Source organism: Oncorhynchus clarkii, chromosome 13 (genome assembly GCF_045791955.1).
Source record: "Oncorhynchus clarkii lewisi isolate Uvic-CL-2024 chromosome 13, UVic_Ocla_1.0, whole genome shotgun sequence".
Classification (NCBI taxonomy): Eukaryota; Metazoa; Chordata; class Actinopteri; order Salmoniformes; family Salmonidae; genus Oncorhynchus; species Oncorhynchus clarkii.
The window spans coordinates 64,684,064-64,699,063 of NC_092159.1; the positions used below are offsets into that span (position 1 = coordinate 64,684,064).

The 15,000-nt window shown below is 49.8% G+C and overlaps 1 protein-coding gene across 1 annotated transcript in view; it reads right to left on the reverse strand.

Annotated features, from left to right (window-relative positions):
* LOC139365258 (voltage-dependent T-type calcium channel subunit alpha-1H-like) overlaps positions 1 to 15,000 on the reverse strand; it is a 102,666-nt gene that overhangs the window by 72,674 nt on the left and 14,992 nt on the right. The window contains exons 4-5 of the mRNA XM_071102764.1: positions 9,548 to 9,707; positions 7,474 to 7,771 (exon numbers count right to left, since the gene is read on the reverse strand). Coding sequence (XP_070958865.1) covers positions 7,474 to 7,771; positions 9,548 to 9,707 — 458 coding nt within the window. The remainder of the gene's footprint in view (positions 1 to 7,473; positions 7,772 to 9,547; positions 9,708 to 15,000) is intronic.

Consider the following 15,000-nt stretch of genomic DNA (forward strand, 5'->3'; position numbering starts at 1 on the left):
GTGATGAGGTTATCCATGCTAGGATGTAGCTGGGTATTTACCTGGCTCTGAGTGATGAGGTTACCCATGCTATAGCTGGGTATATACCTGGCTCTGAGTGATGAGGTTACCCATGCTATAGCTGGGTATATACATGGCTCTTAGTGATGAGGTTATCCATGCTAGGATGTAGCTGGGTATTTACCTGGCTCTGAGTGATGAGGTTACCCATGCTATAGCTGGGTATATACCTAGCTCTGAGTGATGAGGTTACCCATGCTATAGCTGGGTATATACATGGCTCTTAGTGATGAGGTTATCCATGCTAGGATGTAGCTGGGTATTTACCTGGCTCTGAGTGATGAGGTTACCCATGCTATAGCTGGGTATTTACCTGGCTCTGAGTGATAAGGTTACCCATGCTATAGCTGGGTATATACCTGGCTCTGAGTGATGAGGTTATCCATGCTAGGATGTAGCTGGGTATATACCTGGCTCTGAGTGATAAGGTTACCCATGCTATAGCTGGGTATATACATGGCTCTGAGTGATGAGGTTATCCATGCTAGGATGTAGCTGGGTATATACCTGGCTCTGAGTGATAAGGTTACCCATGCTATAGTTGGGTATATACCTGGCTCTGAGTGATGAGGTTACCCATGCTATAGTTGGGTATATACCTGGCTCTGAGTGATGAGGTTACCCATGCTATAGTTGGGTATTTACCTGGCTCTGAGTGATGAGGTTATCCATGCTAGGATGTAGCTGGGTATATACCTGGCTCTGAGTGATGAGGTTACCCATGCTATAGCTGGGTATATACCTGGCTCTGAGTGATGAGGTTATCCATGCTATAGTTGGGTATATACCTGGCTCTGAGTGATGAGGTTACCCATGCTATAGTTGGGTATATACCTGGCTCTGAGTGATGAGGTTACCCATGCTATAGTTGGGTATTTACCTGGCTCTGAGTGATGAGGTTATCCATGCTAGGATGTAGCTGGGTATATACCTGGCTCTGAGTGATGAGGTTACCCATGCTATAGCTGGGTATATACCTGGCTCTGAGTGATGAGGTTACCCATGCTATAGTTGGGTATATACCTGGCTCTGAGTGATGAGGTTACCCATGCTATAGTTGGGTATATACCTGGCTCTGAGTGATGAGGTTACCCATGCTATAGCTGGGTATATACCTGGCTCTGAGTGATGAGGTTACCCATGCTATAGCTGGGTATATACCTGGCTCTGAGTGATGAGGTTACCCATGCTAGGCTGGGTATATACCTGCCTCTGAGTGATGAGGTTATCCATGCTAGGCTATAGCTGGGTATATACCTGTCTCTGAGTGATGAGGTTATCCATGTTAGGCTATAGCTGGGTATATACCTGTCTTTGAGTGATGAGGTTACCCATGCTATAGCTGGGTATATACCTGGCTCTGAGTGATGAGGTTACCCATGCTAGACTGGGTATATACCTGGCTCTGAGTGATGAGGTTACCCATGCTAGGCTACAGCTGGGTATATACCTAGCTCTGAGTGATGAGGTTACCCATGCTATAGCTGGGTATATACCTGGCTCTGAGTGATGAGGTTACCCATGCTATAGCTGGGTATATACCTGGCTCTGAGTGATGAGGTTACCCATGCTATAGCTGGGTATATACCTGGCTCTGAGTGATGAGGTTACCCATGCTATAGCTGGGTATATACCTGGCTCTGAGTGATGAGGTTACCCATGCTATAGCTGGGTATATACATGGCTCTGAGTGATTAGGTTACCCATGCTAGGCTTTAGCTGGATATTTACCTGGCTCTGAGTGATGAGGTTACCCATGCTATAGCTGGGTATATACCTGGCTCTGAGTGATGAGGTTACCCATGCTATAGCTGGGTATATACCTGGCTCTGAGTGATGAGGTTATCCATGCTAGGATGTAGCTGGGTATTTACCTGGCTCTGAGTGATGAGGTTACCCATGCTATAGCTGGGTATATACCTGGCTCTGAGGGATGAGGTTACCCATGCTATAGCTGGGTATATACCTGGCTCTGATCGATGAGGTTACCCATGCTAGGCTGGGTATATACCTGCCTCTGAGTGATGAGGTTATCCATGCTAGGCTATAGCTGGGTATATACCTGTGTCTGAGTGATGAGGTTATCCATGTTAGGCTATAGCTGGGTATATACCTGGCTCTGAGTGATGAGGTTATCCATGCTAGGCTGGGTATATTTCTGGCACTGAGTGATGAGGTTACCCATGCTAGGCTATAGCTGGGTATATACCTGGCTCTGAGTGATGAGGTTACCCATGCTAGGCTATAGCTGGGTATATACCTGGCTCTGAGTGATGAGGTTACCCATGCTAGGCTATAGCTGGGTATATACCTGGCTCTGAGTGATGAGGTTATCCATGCTAGGCTACAGCTGGGTATATACCTAGCTCTGGGTGATGAGGTTATCCATGCTATAGCTGGGTATATACCTGGCTCTGAGTGATGAGGTTACCCATGCTAGACTGGGTATTTACCTGGCTCTGAGTGATGAGGTTACCCATGCTATAGCTGGGTATATACCTGGCTCTGAGTGATGAGGTTACCCATGCTATAGCTGGGTATATACCTGGCTCTGAGTGATGGGTTATCCATGCTAGGCTATAGCTGGGTATATACCTGTCTCTGAGTGATGAGGTTATCCATGTTAGGCTATAGCTGGGTATATACCTGGCTCTGAGTGATGAGGTTATCCATGCTAGGCTGGGTATATACCTGGCACTGAGTGATGAGGTTACCCATGCTAGGCTATAGCTGGGTATATACCTGGCTCTTAGTGATGAGGTTATCCATGCTAGGATGTAGCTGGGTATTTACCTGGCTCTGAGTGATGAGGTTACCCATGCTATAGCTGGGTATATACCTGGCTCTGAGTGATGAGGTTACCCATGCTATAGCTGGGTATATACCTGGCTCTGATCGATGAGGTTACCCATGCTAGGCTGGGTATATACCTGCCTCTGAGTGATGAGGTTATCCATGCTAGGCTATAGCTGGGTATATACCTGTCTCTGAGTGATGAGGTTATCCATGTTAGGCTATAGCTGGGTATATACCTGGCTCTGAGTGATGAGGTTATCCATGCTAGGCTGGGTATATACCTGGCACTGAGTGATGAGGTTACCCATGCTAGGCTATAGCTGGGTATATACCTGGCTCTGAGTGATGAGGTTATCCATGCTATAGCTGGGTATATACCTGGCTCTGAGTGATGAGGTTACCCATGCTATAGCTGGGTATATACCTGGCTCTGAGTGATGAGGTTACCCATGCTATAGCTGGGTATATACCTGGCTCTGAGTGATGAGGTTACCCATGCTATAGCTGGGTATATACCTGGCTCTGAGTGATGAGGTTACCCATGCTTTAGCTGGGTATATACCTGGCTCTGAGTGATGAGGTTACCCATGCTATAGCTGGGTATATACCTGGCTCTGAGTGATGAGGTTACCCATGCTATAGCTGGGTATATACATGGCTCTGAGTGATGAGGTTACCCATGCTAGGCTTTAGCTGGATATTCACCTGGCTCTGAGTGATGAGGTTACCCATGCTATAGCTGGGTATATACCTGGCTCTGAGTGATGAGGTTACCCATGCTATAGCTGGGTATATACCTGGCTCTGAGTGATGAGGTTATCCATGCTAGGATGTAGCTGGGTATTTACCTGGCTCTGAGTGATGAGGTTACCCATGCTATAGCTGGGTATATACCTGGCTCTGAGTGATGAGGTTACCCATGCTATAGCTGGGTATATACCTGGCTCTGATCGATGAGGTTACCCATGCTAGGCTGGGTATATACCTGCCTCTGAGTGATGAGGTTATCCATGCTAGGCTATAGCTGGGTATATACCTGTCTCTGAGTGATGAGGTTATCCATGTTAGGCTATAGCTGGGTATATACCTGGCTCTGAGTGGAGGTTATCCATGCTAGGCTGGGTATATACCTGGCACTGAGTGATGAGGTTACCCATGCTAGGCTATAGCTGGGTATATACCTGGCTCTGAGTGATGAGGTTACCCATGCTAGGCTATAGCTGGGTATATACCTGGCTCTGAGTGATGAGGTTACCCATGCTAGGCTATAGCTGGGTATATACCTGGCTCTGAGTGATGAGGTTATCCATGCTAGGCTACAGCTGGGTATATAACTAGCTCTGGGTGATGAGGTTATCCATGCTAGGCTGGGTATTTACCTGGCTCTGGGTGATGAGGTTATCCATGCTATAGCTGGGTATATACCTGGCTCTGAGTGATGAGGTTGCCCATGCTAGACTGGGTATTTAACTGGCTCTGAGTGATGAGGTTACCCATGCTAGGCTACAGCTGGGTATATACCTAGCTCTGAGTGATGAGGTTACCCATGCTAGACTGGGTATATATTTGGCTCTGAGTGATGAGGTTACCCATGCCAGGCTATAGCTGGGTATATACCTGGCTCTGAGTGATGAGGTTATCCATGCTAGGCTATAGCTGGGTATATACCTGGCTCTAAGTGATGAGGTTACCCATGCTAGACTGGGTATATACTTGGCTCTGAGTGATGAGGTTACCCATGCTAGGCTATAGCTGGGTATATACCTGGCTCTGAGTGATGAGGTTATCCATGCTAGGCTATACCTGAGTATATACCTGGCTCTGAGTGATGAGGTTATCCATGCTATAGCTGGGTATATACCTGGCTCTGAGTGATGAGTTTATCCATGCTAGGCTATAGCTGGGTATATACCTGGCTCTGAGTGATGAGGTTATCCATGCTATGCTATACCTGAGTATATACCTGGCTCTGAGTGATGAGGTTATCCTTGCTAGGATGTAGCTGGGTATTTACCTGGCTCTGAGTGATGAGGTTACCCATGCTATAGCTGGGTATATACCTGGCTCTGAGTGATGAGGTTACCCATGCTAGGCTATAGCTGGGTATATACCTGGCTGTGAGTGATGAGGTTACCCATGCTAGGCTATAGCTGGGTATATACCTGGCTCTGAGAGATGAGATTATCCATGCTAGGCTATAGCTGGGTATATACCTTGCTCTGAGTGATGAGGTTATCCATGCTAGGCTATAGCTGGGTATATACCTGGCTCTGAGTGATGAGATTATCCATGCTAGGCTGGGTATTTACCTGGCTCTGAGTGGTGAGGTTATCCATGCTACTCTATAGCTGGGTATATACCTGCCTCTGAGTGATGAGGTTACCCATGCTAGGTTATAGCTGGGTATTTACCTGGCTCTGGGTGATGAGGTTACCCATGCTAGGCTATAGCTGGGTATTTACCTGCCTCTGAGTGATGAGGTTACCCATGCTAGGCTATAGCTGGGTATATACCTGGCTCTGAGTGATGAGGTTACCCATGCTAGGCTATAGCTGGGTATATACCTGGCTCTGAGTGATGAGGTTACCCATGCTAGGCTATAGCTGGGTATATACCTGGCTCTGAGTGATGAGGTTATCCATGCTAGGCTACAGCTGGGTATATACCTAGCTCTGGGTGATGAGGTTATCCATGCTAGGCTGGGTATTTACCTGGCTCTGGGTGATGAGGTTATCCATGCTATAGCTGGGTATATACCTGGCTCTGAGTGATGAGGTTGCCCATGCTAGACTGGGTATTTAACTGGCTCTGAGTGATGAGGTTACCCATGCTAGGCTACAGCTGGGTATATACCTAGCTCTGAGTGATGAGGTTACCCATGCTAGACTGGGTATATATTTGGCTCTGAGTGATGAGGTTACCCATGCCAGGCTATAGCTGGGTATATACCTGGCTCTGAGTGATGAGGTTATCCATGCTAGGCTATAGCTGGGTATATACCTGGCTCTAAGTGATGAGGTTACCCATGCTAGACTGGGTATATACTTGGCTCTGAGTGATGAGGTTACCCATGCTAGGCTATAGCTGGGTATATACCTGGCTCTGAGTGATGAGGTTATCCATGCTAGGCTATACCTGAGTATATACCTGGCTCTGAGTGATGAGGTTATCCATGCTATAGCTGGGTATATACCTGGCTCTGAGTGATGAGTTTATCCATGCTAGGCTATAGCTGGGTATATACCTGGCTCTGAGTGATGAGGTTATCCATGCTATGCTATACCTGAGTATATACCTGGCTCTGAGTGATGAGGTTATCCTTGCTAGGATGTAGCTGGGTATTTACCTGGCTCTGAGTGATGAGGTTACCCATGCTATAGCTGGGTATATACCTGGCTCTGAGTGATGAGGTTACCCATGCTAGGCTATAGCTGGGTATATACCTGGCTGTGAGTGATGAGGTTACCCATGCTAGGCTATAGCTGGGTATATACCTGGCTCTGAGTGATGAGATTATCCATGCTAGGCTATAGCTGGGTATATACCTTGCTCTGAGTGATGAGGTTATCCATGCTAGGCTATAGCTGGGTATATACCTGGCTCTGAGTGATGAGATTATCCATGCTAGGCTGGGTATTTACCTGGCTCTGAGTGGTGAGGTTATCCATGCTACTCTATAGCTGGGTATATACCTGCCTCTGAGTGATGAGGTTACCCATGCTAGGTTATAGCTGGGTATTTACCTGGCTCTGGGTGATCAGGTTACCCATGCTAGGCTATAGCTGGGTATTTACCTGCCTCTGAGTGATGAGGTTACCCATGCTAGGCTATAGCTGGGTATATACCTGGCTCTGAGTGATGAGGTTACTCATGTTAGGCTATAGCTGGGTATATGTATATAGACTCTCTTTTTTTTCTACTGTGTTATTGACTTGTTAATTGTTTACTCCATGTGTAACTCTGTGTTGTCTGTTCACACTGCTATGCTTTATCTTGGCCAGGTCGCAGTTGCAAATGAGAACTTGTTCTCAACTAGCCTACCTGGTTAAATAAAGGTGAAATAAAAAATATAAAAAAATATATATATACCTGGCTCTGAGTGATGAGGTTACCCATGCTAGGCTATGCTAGGCTATGCTGTGTGTGTACAGTCCTACCTGGAAGTTGGCTATCCATGCTAGGCTATGCTAGGCTATGCTGTGTGTGTACAGTCCTACCTGGAAGTTGGCTATCCATGCTAGGCTATGCTAGGTTATGCTGTGTGTGTACAGTCCTACCTGGAAGTTGGCTATCCATGCTAGGCTATGCTAGGTTATGCTGTGTGTGTACAGTCCTACCTGGAAGTTGGCTATCCATGCTAGGCTATGCTAGGTTATGCTGTGTGTGTACAGTCCTACCTGGAAGATGGCTATCCATGCTAGGCTATGCTGTGTGTGTACAGTCCTAGCTGGAATATGGCTATCAATGCTAGGCTATGCTAGGCTATGCTGTGTGTGTACAGTCCTACCTGGAAGATGGCTATCCATGCTAGGCTATGCTGTGTGTGTACAGTCCTAGCTGGATTATGGCTATCAATGCTAGGCTATGCTAGGCTATGCTGTGTGTGTACAGTCCTACCTGGAATATGGCTATCCATGCGTAGGCTATGTTGTCAAAGTTCACCGCTCCTTTGTGAGGGTTGACGTTGCCGGGCCGACAGACGTTATAGTACTGGTTCCAGTTCACACAGCCGTCTCTGGCCCCGCCTTCCCCGCCAAGAGAGGGCGCGGGCAGCGAGCACTCAGCCCCTCCCTCGCTGTAGGGCGGGACGTCATGGCAACGCAACATTCCGTTCTCCCGAATTGCTGAGCAGATGAAGGGGTCCTCCTCGCTCTCCTCCGGCTGGTAGTACACACTCAATGACAGGTTATAGAGCCTACATAGGAAGACAGAGATTATAGAGACTACATAGACATACAGAGGTTATAGAGCCTACATAGGAAGACAGAGATTATAGAGACTACATAGACATACAGAGGTTATAGAACCTATATAGGAAGAAAGAGGTTATAGAGACTACATAGACATACAGAGGTTATAGAGCCTATATAGGAAGACAGAGGTTATGGAGACTACATAGGAAGACAGAGTTTATAGAGCCTATATAGGGAGACAGAGGCTATAGAGCCTATATAGGGAGACAGAGGTTATAGAGACTACATAGACATACAGAGGTTATAGAGCCTATATAGGAAGACAGAGGTTATGGAGACTACATAGGAAGACAGAGTTTATAGAGCCTATATAGGGAGACAGAGGCTATAGAGCCTATATAGGGAGACAAAGGTTATAGAGACTACATAGACATACAGAGGTTATAGAGCCTATATAGGAAGACAGAGGTTATGGAGACTACATAGGAAGACAGAGTTTATAGAGCCTATATAGGGAGACAGAGGCTATAGAGCCTATATAGGGAGACAGAGGTTATAGAGACTACATAGACATACAGAGGTTATAGAGCCTACATAGGAAGACAGAGATTATAGAGCCAATATAGGGAGACAGAGGCTATAGAGCCTACATAGGAAGACAGAGGTTATAGAGACTACATAGGAAGACAAAGAGAGAGTGTGTTGAGTCGGTCAGTGGCTTAAGAGTGATATTAGCCAGCGAACGCCAGGTTCTCACGCACGCACGCACGCACGCACGCACGCACGCACGCACGCACGCACACACACACACACACACACACACACACACACACACACACACACACACACACACACACACACACACACACACACGGGACACTTTGTTCCATTAAATCAAACGGTAGGATATGTTCTGGAAAGCTTCCTGACTGAGAGAATCTGGAAGTTCCGCTCTGTGTTGTAAACTTTCATCCCCGTTTTCGTGTGTGTGTGTGTGTGTGTGTGTGAGTGTGTGTAGGCCTGGCATCTATCTACTGCTCTCTCTTAAGCCACTGATTTAATCCACACACACACACACTCGTCTGTGTGTGCACATCTGTCCGAGTGTGTGTGTGCAGCGCTGTTGTGTTGTGTCAGTACGTGGGTGAGATGTGCAGTTTACACGTTGTCACCGTCAGAAAGGCCATCGCTACGGGCAACAGCTAACTGTCACCTCACATCACGTTATACACACTACCCCCTGGACGACACAGACTGAGACAGATAGAGAGAGAGAGAGAGAGAGAGAGAGAGAGAGAGAGAGAGACAGAGAGACACAGGAGAGAGAGGGACAGAGAGAGAGAGACAGAGAGAGAGAGAGACAGAGAGAGAGAGAGAGACAGAGAGACACAGGAGAGAGAGGGACAGAGAGAGAGAGAGACAGAGAGAGAGAGAGAGAGAGACAGAGAGAGAGAGAGAGAGAGAGACAGAGAGAGAGAGAGAGAGAGAGAGAGAGAGACAGACAGAGAGAGACAGAGAGAGAGAGAGACAGACAGAGAGAGAGAGAGACAGAGAGAGGGAGAGAGAGAGACAGACAGAGAGAGACAGAGAGAGAGAGAGAGACAGACAGAGAGAGAGAGAGACAGAGAGAGACAGAGAGAGAGAGAGACAGACAGAGAGAGAGAGAGACAGAGAGAGAGAGAGAGAGAGAGAGAGACAGAGAGAGAGAGAGAGAGACAGAGAGAGAAGAGAGAGAGAGAGAGAGAGAGAGAGAGAGAGAGAGAGAGAGAGAGACTCACGTTCTGAAGTCTTCTCCCATGAAGCACCTGTTTCTCAGTAGCCCCGCCCACAGCTGCACGCCGACGATGCCGAAGATGAAGAAGACGAAGAAACAGAGGAGCAGGACGTTACCCAGCATGGGGAGAGTGTCTAGGAGCAGAGTCACCAGGATACGCATACCTACATGACCACAACAAGAAAAAGAGGATCAGGACGTTACCCAGCATGGAGAGAGAGAGTCTAGGAGCAGGGACATTACCCAGCATGGAGAGAGAGAGTCTAGGAGCAGGGACGTTACCCAGCATGTAGAGAGAGAGTCTAGGAGCAGGGACATTACCCAGCATGGAGACAGAGAGTCTAGGAGCAGGGACATTACCCAGCATGGAGAGAGAGAGTCTAGGATCAGGGACATTACCCAGCATGGAGAGAGAGAGTCTAGGAGCAGGGACGTTACCCAGCATGTAGAGAGAGAGTCTAGGAGCAGGGACATTACCCAGCATGGAGACAGAGAGTCTAGGAGCAGGGACATTACCCAGCATGGAGAGAGAGAGTCTAGGAGTAGCAGGGACGTTACCCAGCATGGAGAGAGAGAGTCTAGGAGCAGGGACGTTACCCAGCATGGAGAGAGAGAGTCTAGGAGCAGGGATGTTACCCAGCATGGAGAGAGAGAGTCTAGGAGCAGGGACGTTACCCAGCATGGAGAGAGAGAGTCTAGGAGCAGGGACATTACCCAGCATGGAGAGAGAGAGTCTAGGAGCAGGGACATTACCCAGCATGGAGAGAGAGAGTCTAGGAGTAGCAGGGACGTTACCCAGCATGGAGAGAGAGAGTCTAGGAGCAGGGACGTTACCCAGCATGGAGAGAGAGAGTCTAGGAGCAGGGATGTTACCCAGCATGGAGAGAGAGAGTCTAGGAGCAGGGACGTTACCCAGCATGGAGAGAGAGAGTCTAGGAGCAGGGACATTACCCAGCATGGAGAGAGAGAGTCTAGGATCAGGGACATTACCCAGCATGGAGAGAGAGAGTCTAGGAGCAGGGATGTTACCCAGCATGTAGAGAGAGAGTCTAGGAGCAGGGACATTACCCAGCATGGAGACAGAGAGTCTAGGAGCAGGGACATTACCCAGCATGGAGAGAGAGAGTCTAGGATCAGGGACATTACCCAGCATGGAGAGAGAGAGTCTAGGAGCAGGGACGTTACCCAGCATGTAGAGAGAGAGTCTAGGAGCAGGGACATTACCCAGCATGGAGACAGAGAGTCTAGGAGCAGGGACATTACCCAGCATGGAGACAGAGAGTCTAGGAGCAGGGACATTACCCAGCATGGAGACAGAGAGTCTAGGAGCAGGGACATTACCCAGCATGGAGAGAGTCTAGGAGCAGGGACGTTACCCAGTATGGAGAGAGAGAGTCTAGGAGCAGGGACATTACCCAGCATGGAGAGAGAGTCTAGGAGCAGGGACATTACCCAGCATGGAGAGAGAGAGTCTAGGAGCAGGGACATTGCCCAGCATGGAGACAGAGAGTCTAGGAGCAGGGACATTACCCAGCATGGAGACAGAGAGTCTAGGAGCAGGGACATTACCCAGCATGGAGACAGAGAGTCTAGGAGCAGGGACATTACCCAGCATGGAGAGAGTCTAGGAGCAGGGACGCTACCCAGTATGGAGAGACAGAGTCTAGGAGCAGGGACATTACCCAGCATGGAGAGAGAGTCTAGGAGCAGGGACATTACCCAGCATGGAGAGAGAGAGTCTAGGAGCAGGGACATTACCCAGCATGGAGACAGAGAGTCTAGGAGCAGGGACATTACCCAGCATGGAGAGAGTCTAGGAGCAGGGACATTACCCAGCATGGAGAGAGAGAGTCTAGGAGCAGGGACATTACCCAGCATGGAGAGAGAGTCTAGGAGCAGGGACGTTACCCAGCATGGAGAGAGAGAGTCTAGGAGCAGGGACATTACCCAGCATGGAGAGAGAGAGTCTAGGAGCAGGACATTGCCCAGCATGGAGAGAGAGAGTCTAGGAGCAGGGACATTACCCAGCATGGAGAGAGAGAGTCTAGGAGCAGGACGTTACCCAGCATGGAGAGAGAGAGTCTAGGAGCAGGACGTTACCCAGCATGGAGAGAGAGAGTCTAGGAGCAGGACGTTACCCAGCATGGAGAGAGAGAGTGTAGGAGCAGGGACATTACCCAGCATGGAGAGAGAGAGTCTAGGAGCAGGGACATTACCCAGCATGGAGAGAGAGAGTCTAGGAGCAGGGACATTACCCAGCATGGAGAGAGAGAGTCTAGGAGCAGGGACGTTACCCAGCATGGAGAGAGACAGTCTAGGAGCAGGGACGTTACCCAGCATGGAGAGAGAGAGTGTAGGAGCAGGGACATTACCCAGCATGGAGAGAGAGAGTCTAGGAGCAGGGACATTACCCAGCATGGAGAGAGAGAGTCTAGGAGCAGGGACATTACCCAGCATGGAGAGAGAGAGTCTAGGAGCAGGGACGTTACCCAGCATGGAGAGAGAGAGTCTAGGAGCAGGGACGTTACCCAGCATGGAGAGGAGCAGGGAGTTACCCAGCATGGAGGAGCAGGGCAGGGACATTACCCAGCATGGAGAGAGAGAGTCTAGGAGCAGGGACATTACCCCGCATGGATAGAGAGAGTCTAGGAGCAGGGACATTACCCAGCATGGAGAGAGAGAGTCTAGGAGCAGGGACGTTACCCAGCATGTAGAGAGAGAGTCTAGGAGCAGGGACATTACCCAGCATGGAGACAGAGAGTCTAGGAGCAGGGACATTACCCAGCATGGAGACAGAGAGTCTAGGAGCAGGGACATTACCCAGCATGGAGACAGAGAGTCTAGGAGCAGGGACATTACCCAGCATGGAGAGAGTCTAGGAGCAGGGACGTTACCCAGTATGGAGAGAGAGAGTCTAGGAGCAGGGACATTACCCAGCATGGAGAGAGAGTCTAGGAGCAGGGACATTACCCAGCATGGAGAGAGAGAGTCTAGGAGCAGGGACATTGCCCAGCATGGAGACAGAGAGTCTAGGAGCAGGGACATTACCCAGCATGGAGACAGAGAGTCTAGGAGCAGGGACATTACCCAGCATGGAGACAGAGAGTCTAGGAGCAGGGACATTACCCAGCATGGAGAGAGTCTAGGAGCAGGGACGCTACCCAGTATGGAGAGACAGAGTCTAGGAGCAGGGACATTACCCAGCATGGAGAGAGAGTCTAGGAGCAGGGACATTACCCAGCATGGAGAGAGAGAGTCTAGGAGCAGGGACATTACCCAGCATGGAGACAGAGAGTCTAGGAGCAGGGACATTACCCAGCATGGAGAGAGTCTAGGAGCAGGGACATTACCCAGCATGGAGAGAGAGAGTCTAGGAGCAGGGACATTACCCAGCATGGAGAGAGAGTCTAGGAGCAGGGACGTTACCCAGCATGGAGAGAGAGAGTCTAGGAGCAGGGACATTACCCAGCATGGAGAGAGAGAGTCTAGGAGCAGGACATTGCCCAGCATGGAGAGAGAGAGTCTAGGAGCAGGGACATTACCCAGCATGGAGAGAGAGAGTCTAGGAGCAGGACGTTACCCAGCATGGAGAGAGAGAGTCTAGGAGCAGGACGTTACCCAGCATGGAGAGAGAGAGTCTAGGAGCAGGACGTTACCCAGCATGGAGAGAGAGAGTGTAGGAGCAGGGACATTACCCAGCATGGAGAGAGAGAGTCTAGGAGCAGGGACATTACCCAGCATGGAGAGAGAGAGTCTAGGAGCAGGGACATTACCCAGCATGGAGAGAGAGAGTCTAGGAGCAGGGACGTTACCCAGCATGGAGAGAGACAGTCTAGGAGCAGGGACGTTACCCAGCATGGAGAGAGAGAGTGTAGGAGCAGGGACATTACCCAGCATGGAGAGAGAGAGTCTAGGAGCAGGGACATTACCCAGCATGGAGAGAGAGAGTCTAGGAGCAGGGACGTTACCCAGCATGGAGAGAGAGAGTCTAGGAGCAGGGACGTTTCCCAGCATGAAGAGAGACAGTCTAGGAGCAGGGACGTTACCCAGCATGGAGAGAGAGAGTCTAGGAGCAGGGACATTACCCAGCATGGAGAGAGAGAGTCTAGGAGCAGGGACATTACCCCGCATGGATAGAGAGAGTCTAGGAGCAGGGACGTTACCCAGCAAGGATAGAGAGAGTCTAGGAGCAGGGACGTTACCCAGCATGGAGAGAGAGAGTCTAGGAGTAGCAGGGACGTTACCCAGCATGGAAAGAGAGAGTCTAGGAGCAGGGACATTACCCAGCATGGAGAGAGAGAGTCTAGGAGCAGGGACGTTACCCAGCATGGAGAGAGAGAGTCTAGGAGCAGGGACGTTACCCAGCATGAAGAGAGAGAGTCTAGGAGCAGGGATGTTACCCAGCATGGAGAGAGAGAGTCTAGGAGCAGGGACATTACCCAGCATGGAGAGAGAGAGTCTAGGAGCAGGGACATTACCCCGCATGGATAGAGAGAGTCTAGGAGCAGGGACATTACCCAGCATGGAGAGAGAGAGTCTAGGAGCAGGGACGTTACCCAGCATGTAGAGAGAGAGTCTAGGAGCAGGGACATTACCCAGCATGGAGACAGAGAGTCTAGGAGCAGGGACATTACCCAGCATGGAGACAGAGAGTCTAGGAGCAGGGACATTACCCAGCATGGAGAGAGTCTAGGAGCAGGGACGTTACCCAGTATGGAGAGAGAGAGTCTAGGAGCAGGGACATTACCCAGCATGGAGAGAGAGTCTAGGAGCAGGGACATTACCCAGCATGGAGAGAGAGAGTCTAGGAGCAGGGACATTGCCCAGCATGGAGACAGAGAGTCTAGGAGCAGGGACATTACCCAGCATGGAGACAGAGAGTCTAGGAGCAGGGACATTACCCAGCATGGAGACAGAGAGTCTAGGAGCAGGGACATTACCCAGCATGGAGAGAGTCTAGGAGCAGGGACGCTACCCAGTATGGAGAGACAGAGTCTAGGAGCAGGGACATTACCCAGCATGGAGAGAGAGTCTAGGAGCAGGGACATTACCCAGCATGGAGAGAGAGAGTCTAGGAGCAGGGACATTACCCAGCATGGAGACAGAGAGTCTAGGAGCAGGGACATTACCCAGCATGGAGAGAGTCTAGGAGCAGGGACATTACCCAGCATGGAGAGAGAGAGTCTAGGAGCAGGGACATTACCCAGCATGGAGAGAGAGTCTAGGAGCAGGGACGTTACCCAGCATGGAGAGAGAGAGTCTAGGAGCAGGGACATTACCCAGCATGGAGAGAGAGAGTCTAGGAGCAGGACATTGCCCAGCATGGAGAGAGAGAGTCTAGGAGCAGGGACATTACCCAGCATGGAGAGAGAGAGTCTAGGAGCAGGACGTTACCCAGCATGGAGAGAGAGAGTCTAGGAGCAGGACGTTACCCAGCATGGAGAGAGAGAGTCTAGG